Source organism: Orbicella faveolata, unplaced genomic scaffold (genome assembly GCF_042242905.1).
Source record: "Orbicella faveolata isolate gen_17 unplaced genomic scaffold, um_ofav_v1 contig_26, whole genome shotgun sequence".
Lineage (NCBI taxonomy): Eukaryota > Metazoa > Cnidaria > Anthozoa > Scleractinia > Merulinidae > Orbicella > Orbicella faveolata.
In genome coordinates, this window is record NW_028301554.1 from 15,830,827 (window position 1) to 15,855,027 (window position 24,201).

Sequence of the window (24,201 nt, forward strand, 5' to 3'; positions counted from 1 at the left end):
TCAGATGGGTGGAGCCATACTCGTCTTTATCAGGGAAATCTGGCAAAATCAATGTCATCTACCCATTTCAAGCACTTTCATCATAAACTCACTTTCCTCTCAAATTGCCAAACAGTAAACAAATTATTCATTCCGTGCTCTAATAAAGGTCTAATATATAATGCATATAACTGGCGGAAAAAAGTTAGCATTCGGTTTCCAAACGTCTTGGTCAGTAATTCAGATGGGTCGAGCCGTGCTCGTCTTTATCAAGGAAATCTGGCAGCTATAGAGTGAAGAATTTGGAAGGATTGAGAAGTAAAACATTTCAGTAGTGTTTTTAGATTTACTAAATTACCTGCTACAAGTCAACCAAGTTTAGAGTAATAGCTGTTAGAAGGATCGATAACTTTGCTAGAGACTCGGGAATGGATTACAAATTACGAACAGTCAGATGATAAAGAAGGCTCCATTGTGTGGTAAAACATAAGCAGGGAAGTAGGACGGCAGCGCGGCATGAAACTAAAAGTTCTAGTAATATGTTTCGCATAGAAGAAAACACCTTTGACCCATGTAACCAAGATGTAACAATATGTCATGGCTAGAAATAGTTGATGCGAAAGCGATAATTTCATCAATTGTCGCCGTGGATTACAAGAAACGGGAAGCAAAAGCAACGGTTTGTTCGGATAGTAAGAGTGACTGTTACTCTACGGAATTGGTGTGAAAGTATAACTACACGTCATTTTTCTTCACTTACACGGGCAGACCTGAAGTCTACAAGTACCGACGCCGGTAAGTTCACGTTGCTTCCAAGCATTGAAATTGAAATACCGTGTGAATACTCTCTGTATAATTGCTAATATAACTTTCCCACTGGACTATTTTCTTTACAGTTTGTTTTGGAAACACTCCAGTGGGCCATATATATATCCGTGCCATGCTCTTCTGTGGGAAACGGTAAGGAATTTTTGTCAGTACTGAACAAGTGAAAGGGTACAGAGCCGCTTCAAAAACCAGCATACAATCTTGGCTTGGGAAAATAAATAAAAGAAAAATGGTTTGTTCCACAAGTCTCGAAACTTTCTGCAGGCATAGAAAACTCTTAGGATTTTTTAAGTGGCACTCGGCCACTAAACCTCAAAAAATGACGAGAAGACCCCAGTAATCCACATTGGCATTCAAATGAATTTACATGTATCTGTCGGTGCTTTTCAGTTTCCCAGACATTTGTATTTAAATTTTCCCTTTCGGTGATCAGAAAATCCCGGTTCTCAGATGCTCCCAACATTCTTGCGCATCAATGATTGGTGTTAAGACAGAGAACATGAACAATAGACAACAGATATCAGGTCTACATGTATCTTTATAGACCTGAGAAAGCCAGTTATACCGACCAGCATTGGCTTCGCACATGCGTGTGGCGTTTACTCCGTCTTGCCAGCAATAAAAATAATAATAATAATAATAATAATAATAATAATAATAATAATAATAATTTATACAAAAGCAAACAATTGTCAAATACTTTTGAAATGTTCGTGGCTAGTCTGACGCGGCGTTTCGTCTCGGCCAAGAGACTCTTCAGAGACCTTTAGAATTCAAAGGCAAACTCGTTGAGCATCACGCCCAAAGTATAATAATAATAAAAAGTTGAAAAGTATCAAGATCTAGCAAGAGAAGTTCGAAAAATGTGGGGTGTGAGGACAAAGGTTATTCCAGTGGTAGTGGGAGCATTGGGATCAATACCACTGAGATTGAATGACAATCTGAGAGCCATTGAGGTGGGCATTCCTGTTGGACTGATCCAGAGATGTGCATTGTTGGGGTCGGCAAGAATTCGTAGAAAGGTGCTGGAGATGTAGAAAGAAGAGAAAAAGCAAACAAGGGGTGTTTCTTGGCTTCCTTAGGCAACTTGTTGTTGCCCGGAGCCAATGACGAAACCAGCTTCAATATCATCAATAGCTGTGCGAATCTTTAATAATAATAATAATAATAATAATAATAATAATAATAACAACAACAACAACAACAACAACAACAATTATTATTATTATTATTATTATTATTATTATTATTATTATTATTATTATTATTACTCAAATCCAGGCTACACTGTACAAATAACTCGGAAATCACAGGCAGTACAGTATCTTCGGATATGAAAAGAGTAGTTAGTTTACAGTCAGTTACCAGTGCCCGCGAGCACTTACCTGTGCATGTATAACCAGCGGATTTCTTCGCGGCATAAAATCCAATATGGCGGACAGGTCAACAAGATCGAGGAAATTGTCCTCAGCACGTTGTCCTCAGCACGTTGAACTTATCTTTGGAATTTTACCAGCAAGACTCCACTATGGTAGTATTTATTCTGGAATGATGTCAGGTTTTGAACGAGTCTTTGCAACAGAGTTTGGAATTGATCAAGAAGTCCTCAAAATCTGGGACGTCCCTGGTACATGTATGGGTGAACTGATGTTCGTTCCCACGGACGTTGAAGGTAACACAGAATCTGACAAAATTGGCAATCTCATTTCGAATACTTTTAATATCTGATACCCCGCGTATAGAATTATTATCCCTGATTTCATTGCATGTTGACAGCAAGCATCAATGTCCAAAGGGCTAGGGTGCAGTTCCGCAAGACTTCCACAGCGAAGATACGCTAAGGCTTTTTAAATCCGTTTAAATCCCACGCCATGCACTTTGCAAGCTGTCAAAGTCAAGCACCGATGAATGCTTTATTAAAAATGCTAACCGAATGTGGGTGGGAAAATGTGGACTCAAATAACCTGAGAACACTGGCCCCCCTTACTACGTACCGGGTCCGCAGACTACCCTATGGACCGGTCCATGGACTACCCTAACAGACCCCCTCCATGGACTACCCCCAACAGACCTGGGTTTACGCTCGGGTGCAAGTTATATCATTACATGTACAAATTGCCGTTTTGTTTGTTGTGGCTATGTACGAAAGACCGTATATGTTCATAATCGGCCAGGATATGGGGGATAAAGAGAAGTTAAGACCCATAGTACCATAGTAACTTATCATGTCAATTCTCCTTCCATAGGTAAGTGTTTGTATGCCAGCACCAGCAAATATAAATGTGCACACTGCTACGTGCCCAAAACTCCAATTGCATGCTGGTATGATGGAAACTTTTAAAGGCCACGCCAAAGATCTTCGGCATAATCTACACTGAATGCACCCTGGCTGTTGGGTTCAAGGACAGTCGATTGCTTTTTTACTTGACTTATTTAATGCTTCTCCACTCATGTGCCATACCTAACTCGTCAGTTAGGTTTGGCACATGAGTCGACAAGAAGAGAAGAGCGACATTTGAATCAGTTTGGTTTGGCAGTTTCAATTAAGTACAGCAAACAGTGAGAAGTTCAGTAGAGCCTGTCACATTATGCAACATTGGAATGGCTGCTGATTCATATGGCACAGTTTGTCCTCATGTGCCAAACCTAATGCGTAAATTACTGTAATATATTTTTGATATAACAGGACTTTTGATTGACTCAAAAGTGATTGGCGTGACCTGTCATGCATGAAGCTTGAAGTCATCACTAAAAATAATGGTAGCAAAAACTCCATCGTGTTTCGGAACTCACTAGTCTATGGCTTTGATTTACGAGTAGTCCGCAATCTGCAAAAGTCAGACACTGACTTACATTAAGCCCCAGCTTATGGTATTACCACATAATTTATCAAAATAATGCCACTGAACACCACATGTGCATTCATTTGGGAAAATAAGAAGTGGATAAGACAGAAAATCACCCTTGAATGACCACCATCAACTCCTACTGTATTGTCCCAAACACTTTGTATTTTCACTAGTGAGGCTATATTAACTTTAAAAACTGTACAAACTTTTTTTTAGTTATTGTTTTAGATCTACACCATATACATATTCTTTATTACAAAGAATGGTGTTGTCTCTTGATTCCTTCTGCAAAGCTGTGGTATCACAAATTTGTGAGATTAACACAACAAAGATACATTGTAATGTCAGTTACATGCTGTGAACCAAGATGTGAATATTGTTTTCATAATGAGATTTGGCACATTTTTGGACTGCATTAAACATGATTCAGCTGCATGTACACTTTCATTTTCTGATCAGGTCATACAAAAGGTACTTTTGATGACTTATGATGCTTCTATGATGACTTATCTTTGGTTAATTTTCCTTTTACAGGTCATGTTATGACACAACAGCTGAATCAGAGACTGGAATTGAATTAAATTGCCTAAATGAAGATAAGGAAAAGGAAGGTAAAACTTAAGTCAAAAATAATAAGTAAGTGATACCAATAATAATAATAATAATAATAATAATAATAATAATAATAATAATAATAATAATAATAATAAAATTGAGAAAACGTGGGGAATGAAAACAACAACTGTCCCAGTGATCATTGGAACTTTTGGGCTTGTCAAGAAGGGAACAGAAGACTACATCGGCAAGATTCCAGGTAATATTAGAATAACAGAGCTACAGAAGACCGTCCTCCTTGGAACTGCTCACATACTTAGGAGGATTCTATCCATCAAGTAATCCAGCAGACTTATGACTGCCCTAGGCTCGCGGATTGAACTTGGCACCATAAGTTAAAAGCGGCAAGACTTTAAGGACTTATAATAATAATAATAATGATGATAATAATAATAATAATAATAATAGATAATACTAATAATTATTAATAATTTATAAATGATGATGATGATGATAGTGATCACTTGTATATAGCGCCATGCCTACACTCATGGAACTTTACAAAGAAATGTCTAATACTATACACGTCAGTCAGTCAGTTGTAAAATCTATATACCATAAACACCAGTGGATAAGCTGGACTCACAGATAAACTGCATCCCCAGTTTGGCAACTGAAATTTTGGAAAAAAGTTTTGAAAGAAATTAAAGGAAATCAAAATTGGAATCTTGAGAAATATGCTTTTAATTACATGATCTAGGATTGAACATTTGTTTATTTAGTGAACACCATTCTCTCTAATATCGAAAACAGAGAACACTTCAAACTGAAACCCTCATCTATAATTTTAGCTCTGTAATAGTATGGACATGATTTCTACTGACATATGTTTAATCTGTTATATTTCAACCAGTATTTATTTTTATTCCTGTCAGTTTTTCAATATGGTACAGTATATAAATAATGGAGGTACAGTCAAACCTGCTTATAACAGTCACCCTTGGGAAATGGCTAGGTGACCATTATATACAGGGTGACTGCTGTACACAGGTTTCCCTTAAACTCCCCTGGTAGTCAATAAATAGCATTTTTATGTGCAAATAATCACTCAATTTATGTTTTATTGACAACTTGATAACGGGTAACAGCAACGAAATAAAGACGATAAAAAAAAGGCCCACAAAATGTCTGTGGTGTACTTTAAGGGAGTTGCAGTATACTGGGATCTACGTTTCCTTGTATTTATTACAATTTAATGGCAGATTTACAGAACAACAAACAAAAAAAATAAGCCACGAGGATAGTTTGTATAAGAGTTGTGTGACCCCATATAAAAACAAATCACCTCATAAAATTATAAGGAAAAGCTTTTAACGTAACAATATGGATCTCAAGAAGAGAAAAAAAATCGGTAATAGTTTTCTGATATTTCGGAGCTCGAAGCTTGATTTCATGTGGTATGTCATTAATTTTACTCAGTGTGAAAGAAAGTTCTTCATGTTCATGTATTACTGATCATGTTTAGTACTAATATTTGTATTTTTGTGAGACCCTTGCCTTAGTGGCTGCTATTTAACGAGCTGATGAATAAAGCTTGTCATTATTTGTTAGTCGTAACCCAATTTCATGACCGTTATATACAGGTAAAAGATAATGAAATTGTGAATTCAGGAAGTCTAAAGGGTGACCGCATCCGTTATATACAGGTGACCACTATATGCAGGTCAACTTAACAGTAAATATAAGGGGCGATTTTTGGGAAGTTGTTCAGTGACCATGATGGACAGGGTGACTGCTTTATACAGGGCCGTTATATACAGGTTTGACTGTATTTATCTTATATAGAGATAGACCTCCTGAGGGCTGTTTGCCTGAGTGATTTAAATGGTTAGTGCCATTGCTCGAGGTGAGGGATCATTGCATACCTGGAAAAAAAAAAGAAAAAAAGGTACAGGTTCATGTAAAGTGTGTTTCCCAGCAAACAGATGCCAATTTGAATTATCCATTGTTTGATGACTCTAACCATAATCAAGCAAGCCAAGTGCCTCACCAGGTCAATGTTTATCTCCAGTTTCTGTGGCATGACGTGACTAGGAGTATTTCTACTCCCCCCTGGATGGGATGCAAGCCCGTTACAGGGTTACCCCCCAGTATTTAATTCACCGGTACCCATTCATACACCTGGATGGAGAGAGGCACTGTGAGAATGAAGTGTCTTGACCAAGAACTCATTCAATACAGTGACCTCAGCCAGGGCTTGAACCCTGACAACTTGACGCAGAGTTTAGCGCACTAACTATGAGGCCACTGCCCCTCCCACCTTTTAATATCAAAATGTGCATTAAATTTCCTCTTTTACCTTTTGCCAGATTTTGAGAACAAACTGAAAAGGAAGATTCAATATGGGGATGCTGAGGAGGTCAGTAGAATTTCCCCAAAGGATCTGACGAAATGCAATTCTAATGCATTGTTTATGGCCATGAAGGTAAGAGACTAGGCAATTACAATATACTGATATGTTAGTATTATTTGTCCTTACATGCAAGTGTCCTGAGTTCATATTGTAAAGCAGTCATAACAATTTTCTAGTTTTATATGAGAAGTTTACAAATTTCTGCTTTTGGAGTGGAACTGAATACATGATATGTCTGTTTTTTGTGACCAAATATTTATTATCAAGAGATACTACTGTTGGGTGCGTCACTTAACATACTTTTTTAACATACATTGCAAGGTTTGCAATTTTCATGTCCCTTTTGATTGCTTTATATCATGCTGACAACCTAACAACTTTAAATTTATTGACACTCCCTTTTATGTGAAATTCATAATTTATGTGCTGTTTGTAATGTGGCTGGTGTTTCACCAGGAGTAATTCCAGAACATTATTTTCACATTATGACAACATTTGTTTGAAGTTGGATTATTTAGAAAAAGGCCAAATTATCCAAGATGGCCTGCCTAAAAAAAGTTTTTGAAAAGGTGGAGTGCTGGTTTCAGTATAATTTTACTACAAATTTACATTCTCACCTAAACTTTAACCTTTGAATAGCCTTGCCAGGTCTGATATAAAAGTTATTAAACATTATTGCTGTTTTGTAGTTCTTAGATAGAATGGTTCATGTTTATCGTAAATGTTAGTTTGGCTATTGTTTACCAACAACATTCTGTCTTACCAATAGATGAACTTTGAAGTTCGCCACAGAGCAGATGAAAAGGGTCCAGATGAAGAAGAATTCAACAAGCTAGCTCACTCCTTGGACGAGTTCACCTCTTCTCTCCTTAACCCTTTAAAGTCTAACACAGAAAACCGTCAAATTTTTGCAGATTCTTTGGGTGATGTTATGGAAAATGCCATTGAGTTAGAACAAAAGAAGGTGAAGAAACCTGTTGGTTCAGTCTGTAATCCTTGCACACACACACACATTCCTATACTCCACCTTGGTACAAGGGGTAGTGTTAAGACCCCCTCCCCCAGACCATACCAGAGGCGAGCGATGATTTAGTAATAATATTGTACTTTAAAACTCAGTCCTGGAGAAAGAGGTCGGGGCTATCTTTGTTATTACCTAGGTGGGTACTCGACCATTCCTTTATGTGAAGGTTGGTCAGCAGGCTGTTTGTACAATTTTTTAAAGAATTTAATGCAATATTTTTTAATACAAACACACACAAAAAAACACACTCATAAAACTAAAATAGGTCAAAACAGACTCAAACTTTAAAACAGACTAAAACTTGAAGTTTGTGAAACTCATTTAATGCAACTATCATGGACATAATTTATTATTATTATTAGTAGTAGTAGTAGTAGTATTAAGAAGTTGTGCAAATAATAGTTTTAAGTTTGTCTTAAAAGACAAAGAAGACAAGCTGGAAAATGTATAGGAAACAAGTTTAAAACATTTTCACAAGGTGTGACTATTAAAGGTCTAGCACAATATTTATTAATATTGTATATTTATATACAATATTTAGTATTGATAGAATACATGATATATTTGTTATGGGGGGGGGGGGGGGGGGCAGACTTAGTACTGAATTAAATTCAGTACTAACTAAGTAGTAGACCTAGAATTCCGTGATAGTCAGGAGGAACTTGTTGGAGATTTTAAATACCAGTTTCCCAAACTTCCAGTTGTTGGAGTGTTGCTCACTAGTTAAGTTAAGTTAAAAATTGTTCAAAGGTGGCCTAAATCAAAGTTAAATTAAGTTAAATGTCTGATTGAGGTGAACATTCTGTTTATACTCCTTAGTTACTGTCTCATCCAGTTCTGTACAGCCTAATGAACAGCAAATGGATCAGCCACTCAAGAGAATGGCGCAATACACCATATTGGAAATGGCTGTTCCTTAACCTCTGCTGTCTATTTGATTTGCTGCTGTTCCCAGTCCTCTTCCTTGTCCTCTACCTGATACACCGAGTCAGGGAAAAGGCACAAGCAAACAAAAGTATGATCAGTTTATCAAGGTTAAGCGAGATTATTTAGCACTGAAAGAACAAACAACACTTTTAAGAGTGAGAACATTAGCATGACATGTATTTAATTAAGTTTGAGGGTTGTGAAATAGCTTTTAGGGCTGCCTAGTTCAGGTCAGTGGATTCCAGACTCATCAAACAGGCCCATTTTTAACCAAAGCTCATAATAAGTGTGTTCAGAAAATAAATTATTTTTTACGCACACATTGCTTCCAGGGACAACACTCTGTTGTAGAGATCATAATTCTTGTACTGACTTAAATGTTTTTTTGTTGGTTTGAATGCTTGTTCTTAGAGAGAAAATATTATATTGCATCCAAACGCTGTTGTTACTCTATAATACTGCAAAAGGGTAACTGCGACCTCCAAAGAAAGTGTACGGTTGTATGTCCAAAAAATATTACAACTTCATTTACTTTTTTTTTATTTTTTGTCAGAACGTGGAATTGCATTTGTGATAAACGCAACTTCCGAAGTTGCAGAACTGTCCTTTCAACTGATGCAAGCCACCATCAAGTTTGTGATGAATAAATACGGCCTTAAGAACGTCAAGTTCCACATCATAACAAGAGGAAAAGATAAAATTCACTTTGACAGCAATTTGTCAGATGTTACAGCATTGAAGCAAGCGGTGGATAAGCTTGAAGGAGGAAACGAAGGCATCCCTGCGCTGCATAAAGATTTAGAGAAAGCTGTTTCCGCGTTCGATAGCGAATGCGTCAGTAATTGCAAAAAGGTAAGATAAGATGCCCCCTATATGGCTGTAAAGCACTTGATGACAACTGATTTGATCGCTCAAGTGAGAGAATATCTGCGATAGAAATTATAAATGGCATCTTTAAATTAGCTCTCAATTAATTTCCTATCAACTTGTTCAATAAAAACAAATTCGACGCATACTATTCACATAGGTCTTGATTTTGCTAACGGATCATAGAACATGCGCAAGAAACGAGAAACAGAAAGTTAAGGAGAGAGCTGGACAATTGTCCGACATACAACTGTTGCCAATAGCAATCGGAAGACATGTCAACCTTAAGGAACTGCAGAAGATCAACAATGGCCGCGAGGTTCCTATGTTCGGAGAATACGAAGATCCTGAGAAAGTTGGAACGAAGATTATTCAAGGTACGTATATGGAACAGCCTGAATTAGGCCCCGTACACACTACACCGGAGAAATTTGACACCAGTGTTTTCATTTTGAAAACGCATTAAATGTTTTCAGTCCACACTGCGCCGGAGAAATTTGAGGACGCAACAATCATAGGTCATTTTGGATTTGTGTTTGAGGAAAACTCCGACTGGGAAATCACATGATTATTGTGACTTCATCCTTTTAGTTTACTTGTTTTATTTGTTTTCGAAAAGCTCCGTTTTCAAAATGTTTTCCATCCACACTAAAACGCAAAGCCGACGTTTTCAAATTTCTCCGGTTTGAAGAGCGTTTTCGAAAAGCTCCGTTTTCGCGAAGGATTCAGTAATATGGACTGTTGGCCTAACCGCAGTAATAAAGCTGCATTTTCGCATTTCTCGTGTGGTGTGAACGGTGCCTTAAGTTAAAGATACAACAGGTTCAGTCACTCAAACAAGGGGTTGATTTCCCAACAATAACGTGGTTGCCCGAAGGTCATTGAAAACCACCCGAATGAGATTGGCAAGCACCGCCGGAAATTCTCCGAATATTTTTTCTTTTTCATTTCCCGATTGGAATAACTGTCGGCCATCCCAGTAAAGTAGCTTTAAAGTTGGAAAATTCTGTTTCACTTGTTTAATATTCAATGTTTGGAAGCAATAAATACTCTTTCCTAAATACTCTTTCCACTTTTACGTGTAATAAGGTCAACATCTTGGAATGTTAAGAAATTTGTGGATATGATCAAGCCTACTTAAGCACTCTTGTTCAATGTCTGATTTCCTTTCCTTTCCTTTCACAGAAATAGAGGGAAAAGACTTCTACGGTACGCGCAGTACTGATTACTTCTTGTTTCGTACATTTTTCACGCATATTGAGGAAAGTTTTGACAACCCTTGTAGTTTAAAAATTGTAATCGTAATTTAAAAACAAATTTCAGGAAAGACAACATGACAATTCCGTGGGAAACGTCAATAATTTTCCTAATGTTAATTTAATTTAATTTGTATCCAATCCACGATAATTTGGACACTTACTGTTCTCTCTTAGATCGCTACTTGGAATACTTCATGACACCTTATTTCATCTTTGTTCGTGACACACTCAGCTACCTAGCCCTGCTTGGTCTTCATTTGTTCATATGCCTCGCTCCTTCCACAATTGCCTTCAGTGGAGTCGAGTGGGCGATTTTTCTCTTCTTCTTGGGTCGAATAGCAATGGAAGGCAAACAGTTTTTTCGCGCCAATGTGCTGCGGAGATTTAAACGTCATCAAGATGCAACGGGCAGCGAAAGAAGCCTTGGCGTTCTGTGGAGTTTGACCAAATATTTCAGGTATACGTTCCGCAGTATTCAAAAGCGTTTCCCGCTTAACCAATATTTTCATTTAGTCCATTTATTACTTGTTTAGTAATTTTTGGAGCTGACTTTAGACTTCTTCTGGTGTGTATTAGGCTCATTTATGGTAGATGTAAACTAAGTTAAGTGGCACCGGACCAAGCTAAGGAAATCTGTTGATAGAGCAGTTTGCAATTGACTGTCGTAAAACCAAAACCAAAGTAATCACTCTAGCCAAACACAAAGGACATAGACAATACAGGGAGCCAATCAAAACTCGGGGTAATTACATGTAGCTGACGCCAAGCGCGGGAAAACGAGTGCAAGCGAGTAATGATTGGTTTTGGTTTTACTTCTGATTGGATGAAAAATTGGCGCGACTTATTAAGCCAATCACGAAGAGTAGTAAGTGCAAAACCAATTAATTTCCAACACTCAAATGAAAACCTCTCAAGTGGTTGTAGTGAAAACGACGTCCTCAGAATTAAGAGAAAAAGTCATTGTGAACTTTAACCTTGTAGCCGCGATTTGTACTACTTCACGTTACTTTGTTTGAATTTGTTTAATATTTATTTTTGTTTTGCAGTAGCAACTGAAAACAGGCCAAAAATACATATTCATTTTTCTGTCCATAAAGTAATTCCCAGCTATTTCTGGAAAATGAAATAGCATGTTCACCGTCTGCTAATACCTTCTTTTATAAAACTGCCGAACAAAGTCTTAATTGCATCTTCATCAAAACCGAAGGCCGGCGTTCTTAAGACCTCAAATGCCAAAAGAAACTAGTCTCAATATTTTCACTCACTGTTTATCTTTCACGTCTCCAAACTTGGCATTCAGATAAGGTCTAGTTTACTGTAGCAACACATAACGACATAAGAAGGACGTTATGTCGTTATGTTTGCAGTGTGAACATCCTGACATAATGACATAATAGCAACATAACAGCATGAACATAATGAATAAAGGAAAAAAAAAACTGATCTTTTCGTTGTAATTATCTTTATGTCGATGTTCACATTACCGACATAAGCGATTAAGACGTTATGTCGCTTATCTCGTTATGTCGCTATTGTGGCCTATATAAGACAGTAATCAGTGAAACTAGCTAACAGACACTATTATTTCTTTTCAGCGATTGCTGGAAAATCCTGGACACTGCCACCATCGTGATTTACCTGGCTACATTTACACTGAGAATGGTTACGTGGGCTTTATCTGGTGCAGTTGTCAACAATCGAGTCCTGGTCATTACTGGTTACTTGTACGGACTCAATACCATGTTACTCACGCTCAGGGCGTTTGGTCACATGATGGAGACGACAAAAAGAATCGGTGCCATTCAGATTGCTTTGTTCCACATAATTGGAGATGTGGTCACTATCTTTTGGCAGTTTTTGGCAACCATTTTAGCCTTTTCCCTGGCTGCAACCAAAGTTTATATGGCTGAAAAATCGTATGTTATCGAAAATGGCATTGGAAGAGATCTGTAAGTAAAATTGCTTTTAGCAATTAATTTTATTAAAGCCATTTTGATGTTTTAGCGCAGGCTGGGTTCTTGCAATACCGTACGCTAAAGCACTGATGTTGAATTCATTTGAAAATACTTTTTCTTCGTGCAGTCAGGGAATTTAGTTCCTTTAAATGTGTATGCCATCTTAACGTCACTGTCTAAAATTGTCAATATGTTGTGTCATTTCAGGGCATGCAGCACTACCGGAATATACTGGTATGATTAAGATAACTCCTGTATATGTCTAACCTTGTGAACTGCTTTCTTAATTGTTTTGTTTGTTTGATGTGGTTAGTACCATTTAAAGGAGCCACGTCATGGTTTGCGCATCTCAAAAAAGTTGAGCCAGTTGCCTAAATTTTTCGAGTTCGTCGTTTGTGATCCGTGTTAATCTTCTCCATTCTTAACCATTCTGGTTTCTTTATGGCTTATTATCTCTTTAGTGCGTTTCTATCTTAGTAAGGTATTACTTTAATTTTTCCTTTAATTTAAAGGCAATTTTGTACGTTGCCAAAATAACTCATAATGCTGTGACTGAGTAAGCTGTTGGAAGTTTTCCTATCAGCATTGACTGCTGTAGACATGATGAGCATCTCTGTGATAAATGGATAAATGGCGTCGATGATGCAGCTGGATTTTAAGGGATGCCTTTGCACGTTCGTTAGCATCTTGCAATGAAAACTAAAAAGTAACAGAACTCCATAGAACCGCAAAAAATTGAATATGAAGGTTAGCCAGCTGTAATTTCTAAAACGCCGATGGGCTTTTCAGCTATTTATGTAATGTGTACGTTTTATGTGATACCATTTTTCACGCGCTTTGTGTCGGCGACCTCTATTTGCTTTGCAGTTGATTGGTTCACTGGATTGTCTCTTTAAAATGTGATTGGCAAGAGTGATAATTTTGGTTTTACGACACTCAATTGAAATCTGCCCTGTCGACTGAGCTATAACTGCAATAATTTCTTCATTTCGACAGTTGGTGGTCGATGCTCAAACACTTCTTATGGTCCTTGCTGGGGATAGCAGATCTGGATCCTCTCGATTCAGTTGATAGTCCTTCGGTCATTCTAGCGTATTTCCTGTACGGTGTGTTTTTGATTATGGCCGTTATTCTTCTAATCAACATGATGATTGCTCTTTTATCAAACACATATCAGCAAGTCGCGGTACGTACTGAGGTGTATACATCTGTACATAGAGTTGTTTCATGTCCAGTTCCCTCACTGAGTCACGCCTGCTGGGAATCATGGTAGTTGTATTCATCATCTTGGACTGGATATTGCTTTCATGAATACAACTACCATGATTCCCTGCAGGTGGGTCTCATAGAGAGAATCGACCATTACATCCTTCCTTCCTTAGTAGGCAAGAAAGTACGTAATTAATTGTTAATAACACGGGGAGTGCTTGTGCAATCTCCCGAGCCAGAGGCTCATTTTCAAGTGCTTCTTTCCCTCCTTCCTTTTTTCCTCCGTCCCTTTTTTCCTTCTTGCCTTCCTGCAACTGCCTGCCTGCCTTCCTGCCTTCCTGCCTTCCTGCCTGCCTGCCTGCCTTCCTGCCCGTCTGCTTGCCTCAGCCTCCGTTCCTCCCTCCCCCTTCTTCCTTTACCTCTACGCTGCTAAGCTCTTAGTTTCCGAACTATTGCACTGATGGATTTTTGCGTTTATTTTCAGGACCATTCTTTAATGGAGTGGTCATACAAGAAAGCAATCACCATCCAAGTTTACAGTGCTTACGATCCCATACCTGTACCTTTGAACCTGATATCTAATTGCATCACACTACTGTGGTCTTTGAGAAACTGTACATTGTCTACAAGATCAAATATTCCAACGAATAAACAGCGGGTAAGTGGGGACATTTATTCAATAACAACAGCGGCTTGTTTTGGACGCTCTCGGTTATCTGTTATGAAGAACCAGTACCAAACCGAAGACAGAATTCATTCACGATGTAATTTTAAAACACCGCGTTTCTTTCCAATCATTTTAAGTTGAGTAACTAACCTAAACGTTTACGAAATCACGGTTTTGCTTAAACCTAGCGTCATGCCTCCTAAGGAAAGGCATAGAAGTCCATCACTCTTACAACGCTCTCAGCATGTAAGAATATTAAGAACCCGTACTTGAACGAAGTGGCATTGTGCTGCTATGGACTAATGTCTCATATAGGGAGTATTAGTTTAGCCAGTCGATAATTTTAGTCGCTATTGAGGTACTCTATTCACGGGAAAGTTGATTGACCTTTTTGCCGGTCTGCTCGTCATACTAAACCCTAACTAAACCTGACTCTCCTTCTCTTATTGAACTCGGAAACAAGGCACACGGGCTATGGAGAAGATACGCTATAGCAGAACAATAACGTTTATTTACACTAGATCATTATACCAAAGACCATACTTGTAACCACCATACTTATGTTCCTTTAGAAAGAAACAGAACACAGCTAAATTAATCGCACATGCATGTAATCTCAAGGCTCTAGATGCAGTTGTCGAGGATCTTTACCGTACCTACTTTGCAACTTATGGCTATGCCTTTCCTCTGACGGGTAAGTGCATCCTTTTGTGTAGTTCCCTATATGGTTCATTAATCCTTCATTAATTTGAATTCAAAGATGTAAACTTTGAACTTTTAATTGGCAATTCTTCGTGTGGCTGTGGTTTCTGAAATTGTTAAAAGCTGTGGAACGTTATTTTGCACAGACTCTAAATAATCCTGTTTCTCATCCAGAGGAGACTAAACTGGACCAGGTGCTCCAAGAAACACAAAGAAGCCGTCAAATGACCAATCAGATCACTCAGAGGATCTTTCCGGTACATCCGGGACATGGTTGTCAACAGGAAGTTCTCCCTTGTGGTGAAAAGGTAACAGAGCAAAAACACCGCTCCCTCGTCTGAGTGATAAAAAGATTGACCGTTATGCTTTTTCTAGGAAAACAATAAGAACAATAAAAACAGCAACAAACAAACAAAACAAAACAAAAAAAGCAAACAAACAGCACTGAAACCGGAGTATTAAGCTTGGTCAATGTATGTAACCACACTACCGGTGAATGCTCAAATCTAAGAACCTTAGGAAGAGAAAAACATAGCAAGACATATTTGCAAGATTTATCAGCATTCTCTCTCAGCGTAATAGTGTAACTATGGCTCTGCAGATATTTGCGACGGGAGAGAGGAAGGGAGAGGGGTGCTACTGCTAGAGAACCCGACAAAATGCTGTCAAAGGTGACCTAGCATTGACCACCCGTCCCATAAAACCAAAAAAGGATTGGACAGGTACAAAACAATTTACATCAAAGATCTCTTGTTTAGGCGTGGCAAAGTATGGGCATAAGAGTTGAAGGATGTCTTTTGACGTGTGAAGGAGCGGAGGCTTGTCCAACATGTAAAGATGACCCAGCTGAGTACCACGGTGCAAGATATCTCACTCCTTTCTCTCCACAACATTCTCATTTCGAGGTACTACATAATTATCGGATGTATTTTCTCTGTATATGTATATATATAGCTTGATATTCGTCCATTCACAACCACTTATTGATTCGATTACCTTTAAAATTAATGTAAGTTCCCTAATAGGTTTTTTTTTTTTTCCAATGGTTGGTCATGTGACCAATAATTTCTAAACTTTTAGCGATAGCTAAATGAATTTCAGAGCTGGAAAGAGCATGTTTTAAATAGCCAGATTACCCATTTTCAGACCCATACCATCTAAGGTTGAGATTCAATGATGAATTGAATATTGCCAAAAATGGAAGGTTTTGTATGTTTGTGAGGAACTCAGTGAAGGGAATCCTATATAATAAGGACAGGGGTGCTCTTTGTACCTTTCAGGGGTGTTCCTCAGTGGAAGCTTTCAAAACATATGACAGGAGATAATGTGTTGTATTAGAATTGGTACCTCTTAAGGGTTCTTTTCAAAATTTGCAACGAGGACCTCCGTCCTTTTTAATTGGGAGGTGCTTCCCCAGGGAGGGGGGTGAGGAAGATTTCCCCTCCAGAAACCTTTCCGTTTTAAATTACTACAAAATAAAGCTGCTAGCATACAACTGTTGAAGATAGAAAGAGGGGTAAATTATTAGAAAGAATGGAAAATTCTAGGGACATATTTTATGGCAGTTTGAAAACTTGCAAAATTACTGGGATTTATATGGAAAATCACTGCAGCATGTAAGCTTATTTTTAATTTTTTTTTTTTTTTTTAAATGTTTATAGTGGTTTATTATTTGTAGATGTTCTGTCCATTTCTGATAAAATGCATAACCAATGACTAAATCAGTGTGTTCTTGAAACGCACGTCATGTGACTAACTGTTCCAAAAGCTGCCTCTTGCGAAAATAAAAAAGAAGGAAAAATAGTATGCGTAAATTAAAATAATTAACAGTAACTGTAACAGTAACTGTAACTGTACTAAATTTATGTGCAGTTCATATTTCCCCATTTTTGACATTCATACAAATTTATTAGCTATTCTTTTTAAAGGGAAACATAATCAGACAAAATAATATGCACGCTCACAATACTTACTTGGATAGTTGTTACATTCACTTGCAGGTTTTAATACAAGAGAGCAGTGAGAAGAGGTTCATAGGAATTGGTGTTGTGTGGGAAGACTATGGCTGTCATGTCATGCCGGGATGGCAACATGGCACTGTGGGCTACCATGTTGATGACGGTACAATTTTTGACGCCAGGAATGAAACAACTGGAAAGGAAATTGAGGGTAGGGAACAGTTTATTCTGTGCTTTTCATGCTTTATACTCGAGTGAGATCATTTCTTTTTAAATGAATGTTTAAAGTTTAAAGATCTTAATTTATTTCATGTAATTATACCTTATCTTGTGACTAGAAAATTGCAGTCTTTTAAATTTCAATGGAGTCCATATATTCAAGATCACTCTGGTAATGAGTCATTGCTCATATGTACAAAAATGTGACAGGACGCCATTTTACAAAATTTGGAAGTACTTTTTTAAAGATTCCGACAAAAGATTGTCTGTAATGTGAAACACAACAAAAAACCTAGGAGCTAAGTTAATTATAAAGCGAAGCAAATATGGATGGTCTTCTTAACAAGGGAAATGAGCAACAAGTCAGATGTAAAGCAAATGAGTTATAGCTTTAGCAGATACAAAGAATGCGATTATAATCCATCAAATATTTCCGCTCGCACGTGATTGGTCCAAATGCGTCAGGTGACTGAATACCCCAGCTAAAAATGGGGAATATCCGGGTGATATCCGCCAATTTTCAAAAAAATCCCGCGTGTAGCGAAAAATATTTGAACAGTAATAAACACAGTAGCCTCCATTTGACTTTAAAACATGCTCGGTTATTTGTCGTTGGACATTATCTGTTCCTCGAGGCTCACAGTTTTCCGAGAGCCTCGCTCTCGGAAAACTGTTTCCTTCTCGGACCAGATGATGTCCACGGATAAATATCCGAGCATATTTTGGCACCAAATGGAGGCTGTTATTTATTTAATTTCAAGACTAAAGACGACGTCGTTACCGATGTACATGTAACTGTCGTAAACTAAAATATTATTGTCTATGTATGTTTTAGATGCCATGGCGTACAGAGGCGATTTGATTGGCTGTACTGTGAAGTTTGATTTGGCAACGGAAGGAAAAGTTCTAGTTGTGTTTTCTCTGAACGGAAAACAAATCACGCAAGAAGAGATATCGATACACAACCCCAATAGGAAACCTCTGTACCCTTATATAGGCATGGCACATAAGGGAATAAGAGTACTAGCGAAGGTAGGTGTGTAGATCTGACCAGTAGCAGTCATCCGTGGTAAAACGCTTAGCGAGTAACAAATTACGCTAATCTTTATTAACTTATCACTACTCACGATGACTTCGATAATAGTAATAATAATAATAATTTATTTCTAGCGCATTACATTAAAAAATCTCAATGCTCTTACAGAATAAAAATGAGAAAAACGATAACGAAACCAATATAAGGAAAGTATATTAAATTACAATGATGATAAAATACTAAAATTCATTAAATACTAAAATTCATCATAAGACACTAAAATTCATCATAGAAATACTAAAGATCATTATTAAGCAAAAACGTTTTAAGCTTAGTTTTAAACGTATCCACTGATGGTGCACTTCTCACATCAAGTGGGAGGCTATTCCACGGTGCTGGCGCACAAGATGAAAAAGCGCGTCCCCCGTAGGTCTTTGTCCTAAACACCGGTATGTGCAGTCGCAGGTGATCATTATTTGAACGAAGACACCTTATCGGTTGACGAAGATTAATAAGTTCCGCCAAGTAACAGGGTGCTAAAACGTTTACAATTTTGTAAGTAAAAAGTAAAATCTTAATAATGAAACACTTGCGCACGGGCAGCCAGTGAAGCTTGCGGAGGATTGGCGTGATGTGATCCGCTCTCCTTGTTTTTGTAACCAGCCGGGCGGCCGAGTTCTGAACACGTTGAATTTTCGAGATTTCCTTGTCAGGGAGACCATACAAGAGACTGTTACAGTAGTCTAGTTTAGAGGACACAAAGGTGTGAGCCAATTTTTCTGTACTTGGTTGGTCAAGATACTGACGAATATTTCCAATACGCTTTAGAGCAAATGAAGCAGATTTGCAAAGATTGCTTACATGCGTGGACATCGTTAAGCACTGGTCGAGAGTGACCCCAAGATCCCGGGCATTCACGCTTGTCTTGATCTCAGAACCAGCAATATTCACCGCGGCTATAGGTTGACGCTGAAGATAACGAGATGAAAAATGCAAAATTTCAGTTTTCGATGAGTTGCATAATAATTTATTATCAGCCATCCAAGATAAGATATCCTGTGCACAAAGCTCTAGCTTACTCAAACAAGATGATTGCTCAGATCGTTGCATAACCAAGTACATTTGCGTGTCGTCCGCAAATATCATGGACTGGAGGCCATGTGCGATGATTATATCTTCAATGGGCGCGACGTAGAGGGAGAACAACAGCGGGCCCAGCACCGAACCCTGAGGAACACCGCAGATTAACTTAGCGGAAAAAGAGTGAACGTCTTTGATAACAACCGCCTGCGAGCGATTTGTCAGATACGATTTGATCCAAGCCAGGGCAGTACCTCTCAGACCAAACCGGGTGTATAACCTATCCATAAGGACACTATGGTCTATGGTGTCGAAGGCAGACGATAAGTCAAGCAAGACTAGAACAACATCATCGTGATTGTCAAGCGCTAAGTTGATGTCGTTGGAAACTCGCAGCAAGGCTGTTTCGGTGCTATGATATGCACGGTAAGCTGACTGAGTTTTGGTATACAGGTTATTGATGACCAGATGGTGCTTAAACTGCATTGCTACTACGCGTTCGATCATCTTACCAAGGAAGGGAAGGTTGCTGATTGGACGGTAGTTCCTCAGTATTTCATGGTCGAGATCAGATTTTTTCAATAAAGGTGTTACAAGGCCATGCTTGAAGGTGGCAGGGAACTCTCCAACCTCTAGCGATCGATTTATTATAGAGGTAATACAAGGCAGCAATACGTCGATACCCTTTTTCAGTAAACTGGTCGGAAGTGGATCCAATGAACAGGACTTGGAAGGCACTGCCATGACTGCTACGATAGCGTTGATCGTAGCAGTGTGCAGGACATCTGTCATATATGAACTCAGTTAAATGACCTTGCTCTCCATGAGTTCTCGTAGCCCAGTGGATAGAACGCCCGCCCGGTGTTCGGGAGGTCGTGGGTTCGATTCCTGTCTGGGACGCAGAATTTTTCTTTGTCCCACGCTCGTGTCATGTTAATTAATTCACCTTCACATTCAAATTACGCTAAAGTTATACTTCTTCTCTACTTAAGCTTCATCTTGCATATATATTTACCGTTGTTAAGGAACAGACTACATAATTACTTTATAAAGTTATAATGGCCTTACTTGTATTCTCGCATTTTATTACCATGACCCATCTCTGTTGTGATATTTATTTTTAACTGTCATGTGACTAACTTGCATCATCTGCATCAATCTATAGATGAATTGTAGTGAAGGTACAAATCGTGTTACTGCATGTACGTTTGAAGCCACTGGCCAGGAGGGGAGAGAGAAGATCAAGATGGCTGTTGAAGAGCTAGACAAGTTAGCTGAGACTTTTCAAGATAACGTAACAAATGTTAAGAAAGAGATATTTGACGTTCGCCTCGAGCTAGATATTGCTGGCAGGGAACTCTCCTTGTTAAAGTCTCAGATATGTGCTCACTTGAATCTGATTGGACCATCATCCCTAAGTGTACCTGTAATGGATAGCTCGATAACTAACTCGGCAACCTCCAGCAACTTTCAGCGACAAAACTGTGGTGAAGAAGAGCTATTAAATTGGCATTTGCGTGCAAAGTTTAATGAGAAAGTGCATAGGCTCGGAAATATCACAAGCGAGGGTTTCGATTCATTATTCGACATGTTAAGGGTTGTAAAGGAAGATGGAGAGCGACATACTCTCACGCTAAAAGAATTGAGAAAGGAAGTGGAGAAAAGCACCGATGCTCAGCGGCATTTACGAGCGGTTGATGTTATTTCAACTCACGGATACTCGGATCCTGTTATCAGTATGTCAGATAACTCTTGTTCCACTTTCAAGACAGACGTAGATGTTTAAATATATCTTTCCGAGTCACGTGGAAGTTTGTTGCTTACTAGAACCTTTTTCTCACTAGTCTAAGCACATTTCAACTATCTAATGTATGTAAACTATGTATCTCAACTATCTAATGTACGTAATTTGTTTGATGTTAGTTTAGGTTAGTGTTTTAAGCTTTTACGAAGAAGAATGGAATAGCATACTGTACTATGTTTTTTTGGTGATTAATTACATTCTGACGATCATATGTTCTTTAATCAAGGAATGTAGTAGTTGATACTACAGTATGACTATTTTAATGTAATCAGCATATGTCTGTCTCATCTATTTGCACCAGTATACACGCATAAATGTAAACTCGTGTTAGACTCTTACATGTCATTTGTATGTGCTATGTTGTACATGTAAAAGAACCTACACAAAGTTGTAAAAAATCCTTCAAAGCGTATTGTCGTGTAAACCTGCATGGTACAATAACACCACAACTGAGTGGAAATGTTTCGTGAAATGTTGCCAATCGTTTAAAAATTAATAGCAAAACATAACGAGACAAAGAAAATGCACACGCTCACAAAAATGGCTTTAAAAAAACACAAAATAACTTGAGAAAGATTACCTTAGGAATAAAGGCTTTATGAGAGATCAACTCGCCTACCCTTCATACTCTCTTGTCCTTACCGACTAAAAAGTAAACAAAAGGTAAAGAACGAAATATTTCTGTGTTTGGCTCTCTGTTCATGAATTAATTTTCTTTTTGTCCGGGAGTGGAGGGTAATAAGTTTTAAGACATTTTTGGTGTTGGATATGGGATATATTTTTATAGGTTTACATCATGTTTATTTTAAAGCTTCAGCTCAGTGTCATTTGCAACTCTCCTCCATTTTCTTTTTTTGTGTGTTCAATTCATTGTCCCCTATTTTTTTGAAGTCTAAAGGCTTGTCTAATTAAAATGCAAAATTGTCTCGTGTATTACTTTGTATTATTTGAACAGACTCTGCCATTATGCTCAAAACTAAATGTATCTACTAAAAAATCCTCTTGTAATTGCTTCAGTGAGAAGCAGATGTCCTCTCGTTTGACGTAATCGCTGTCAGTAATTCACTGTCGTCTCCTCGTTTAAGCAGTCGTTTTGTTTGTCATGACGCTTTCAGAGCTTTTTGTTTTGCGGTACCGTAAGCGTTTTGACAATCTCTTGACCTCAAGAAACCATAACACTTCTGTAAGCAAACAGTAACTTGTAGTTCACAACAATAGTATGTCAAGAAAACACCCAATTTTTTTCACGCTTAACGTCAAAATAACATCGCGCCCGTCCGAAGTCCGTCTTGGTTAGCGAAAGGGAAAATGGCGAATTCGCAGTGAACGCTTCACTAAATTGAAACTGGATAAAAGAGGTTCGATAGCAATAATATCAAGGCCACCATTAGGTTTTTAATTCTATTTTTAAGGATCTTAATAATATGGCATGCGGGTTTGACTAGAAGCATAAATGACACGAAAAGAATCAGCAGCTGCCATCTTGACGTCAGCAAATATTTTCTTAGTTTTCATCAAGATCTCCAGTTTTCTTGTTAAGATGCTGCATTAGAACACAGAGCTAAAAGCAAATACGGGAAAATCTAAAGACCGGAGCTAATATTAAGAATGTATTTACTGTGTAATCTTGATTTAGTTTCCGGCAGGCGATAAGTTTTTCTATGTCACCGTTTCTGTACGTTTCATGGCAGTATCGGTTTTGTAACTCTTAGGAAAGGAGTTCCACAGTCAGTCAACCACCTCACCAGAAGTAAGATCTTCTAAGACTTGAATGATCGCGAGAGTAAGTATTTGTTAAACGCTGTTAAAAGTTCAGCTTGTGCAAATTTTGAGAAATACACAATACATACTCTTTGTTGGCCATCAAGGCTCCAATAATAGTTTAAGTCATTTTATTCTATGTCTTTTAACTACTGCTTGGGACATTCGAAAGAGAAAAACGTCCAAACGAAATTCTGCCTTTTTTCGACAAGATTTTTAAGCCTTGAAATTTCCTCACCCTAAATTGGGATATAATGAGAATCAAAATTGTCCAAGACTGGGTTTTAGAGAAATTGCTATTACTATTGACTTTAACACGGTTTTGGTCTGAGTTCCTAACATACATATGCGGTTAATACTGGATTCCAAACCCTGGAACAAAGTTGATTTCTTGCAAGACCAATTTAGGTGTAGAATGACAGTACATTTTTTTGTGTGCAAAAAGAAAGTTCGAACAACGATTGGGAAACTATAGGTGGAAAGAGAAAATGTCCTGTTGTTCTGGGCGCGCTTATGAATGACAAACTTTTTGTGAAACAGGAGGCAAAACTGGATGATGCCGTTCTTTATTCATAGTTTCTCGATGTGGATTCGATGAATGACCGAAATCAGTCTCCGTTTCACTTCTGGAAGGATTGCTAGTGGCTAAAAGGTCTTCAAATTTGAGAAATGCTTATATCGAGCAACCTTAAAGGGATCTTTATTTTATTATTCATTTATTTTCTCATGTGTTCACGCGTGGCGTTACCGATCGATAGAACGATATCAATTATTATTAAATGCAAACTATCTGTTAATGGATTTCTAGCTTTCTTATTGGTTCTACGCTTATTTGTCTTCTGCTCTCAACAAACAGCCCACCTTAATTGTATTGGGTGTATTGACTTCATTGTAAATTTTAATCATCCTTATACGAAATTTCTCAAATGTTGGTCAAGGGAGCGTTGTCCGTCAAAAGAACGCACAGACTGTCGCCATTACCTCTAGTAAGTAAAAGCTTGATACGAGATTGTTAGTGGAAAAGGTCAGTGAGCAAAAAACACGGCACACAATTCACGGAAAGATCCCAAAAGGCCACAATTTCAAACAGAAAGGGAAAGTAGATTTCC

General features: G+C 38.0%; 1 protein-coding gene across 3 annotated transcripts; it reads left to right on the top strand.

The window, feature by feature from the left end:
* Positions 1–602: 602 nt before the first annotated feature.
* LOC110044118 (uncharacterized) lies at positions 603–22,262 on the top strand. 3 transcript variants are annotated; one of them, XM_089296226.1, is made up of 20 exons: positions 603–774; positions 876–939; positions 4,191–4,267; positions 6,581–6,696; positions 7,394–7,588; positions 8,468–8,663; positions 9,129–9,427; positions 9,603–9,819; positions 10,628–10,651; positions 10,876–11,158; positions 12,297–12,650; positions 12,864–12,890; positions 13,653–13,842; positions 14,350–14,523; positions 15,154–15,226; positions 15,409–15,542; positions 15,993–16,139; positions 17,235–17,403; positions 18,247–18,443; positions 20,693–22,262. In XM_089296226.1, the coding sequence occupies exons 2-20, from the start codon at positions 920–922 to the stop codon at positions 21,311–21,313; spliced, it is 3,513 nt and encodes a 1,170-aa protein (XP_089152352.1). In that variant the 5' UTR covers positions 603–774; positions 876–919; the 3' UTR covers positions 21,314–22,262. The 3 variants fall into 3 exon arrangements, with proteins under 3 accessions (XP_089152352.1, XP_089152354.1, XP_089152353.1); XM_089296228.1 differs by lacking the exons at positions 603–774; positions 876–939 and adding exons at positions 2,202–2,479; positions 5,855–5,917; XM_089296227.1 differs by lacking the exons at positions 603–774; positions 876–939 and adding an exon at positions 2,202–2,479.
* The last annotated feature ends 1,939 nt before the right edge of the window (positions 22,263–24,201 follow it).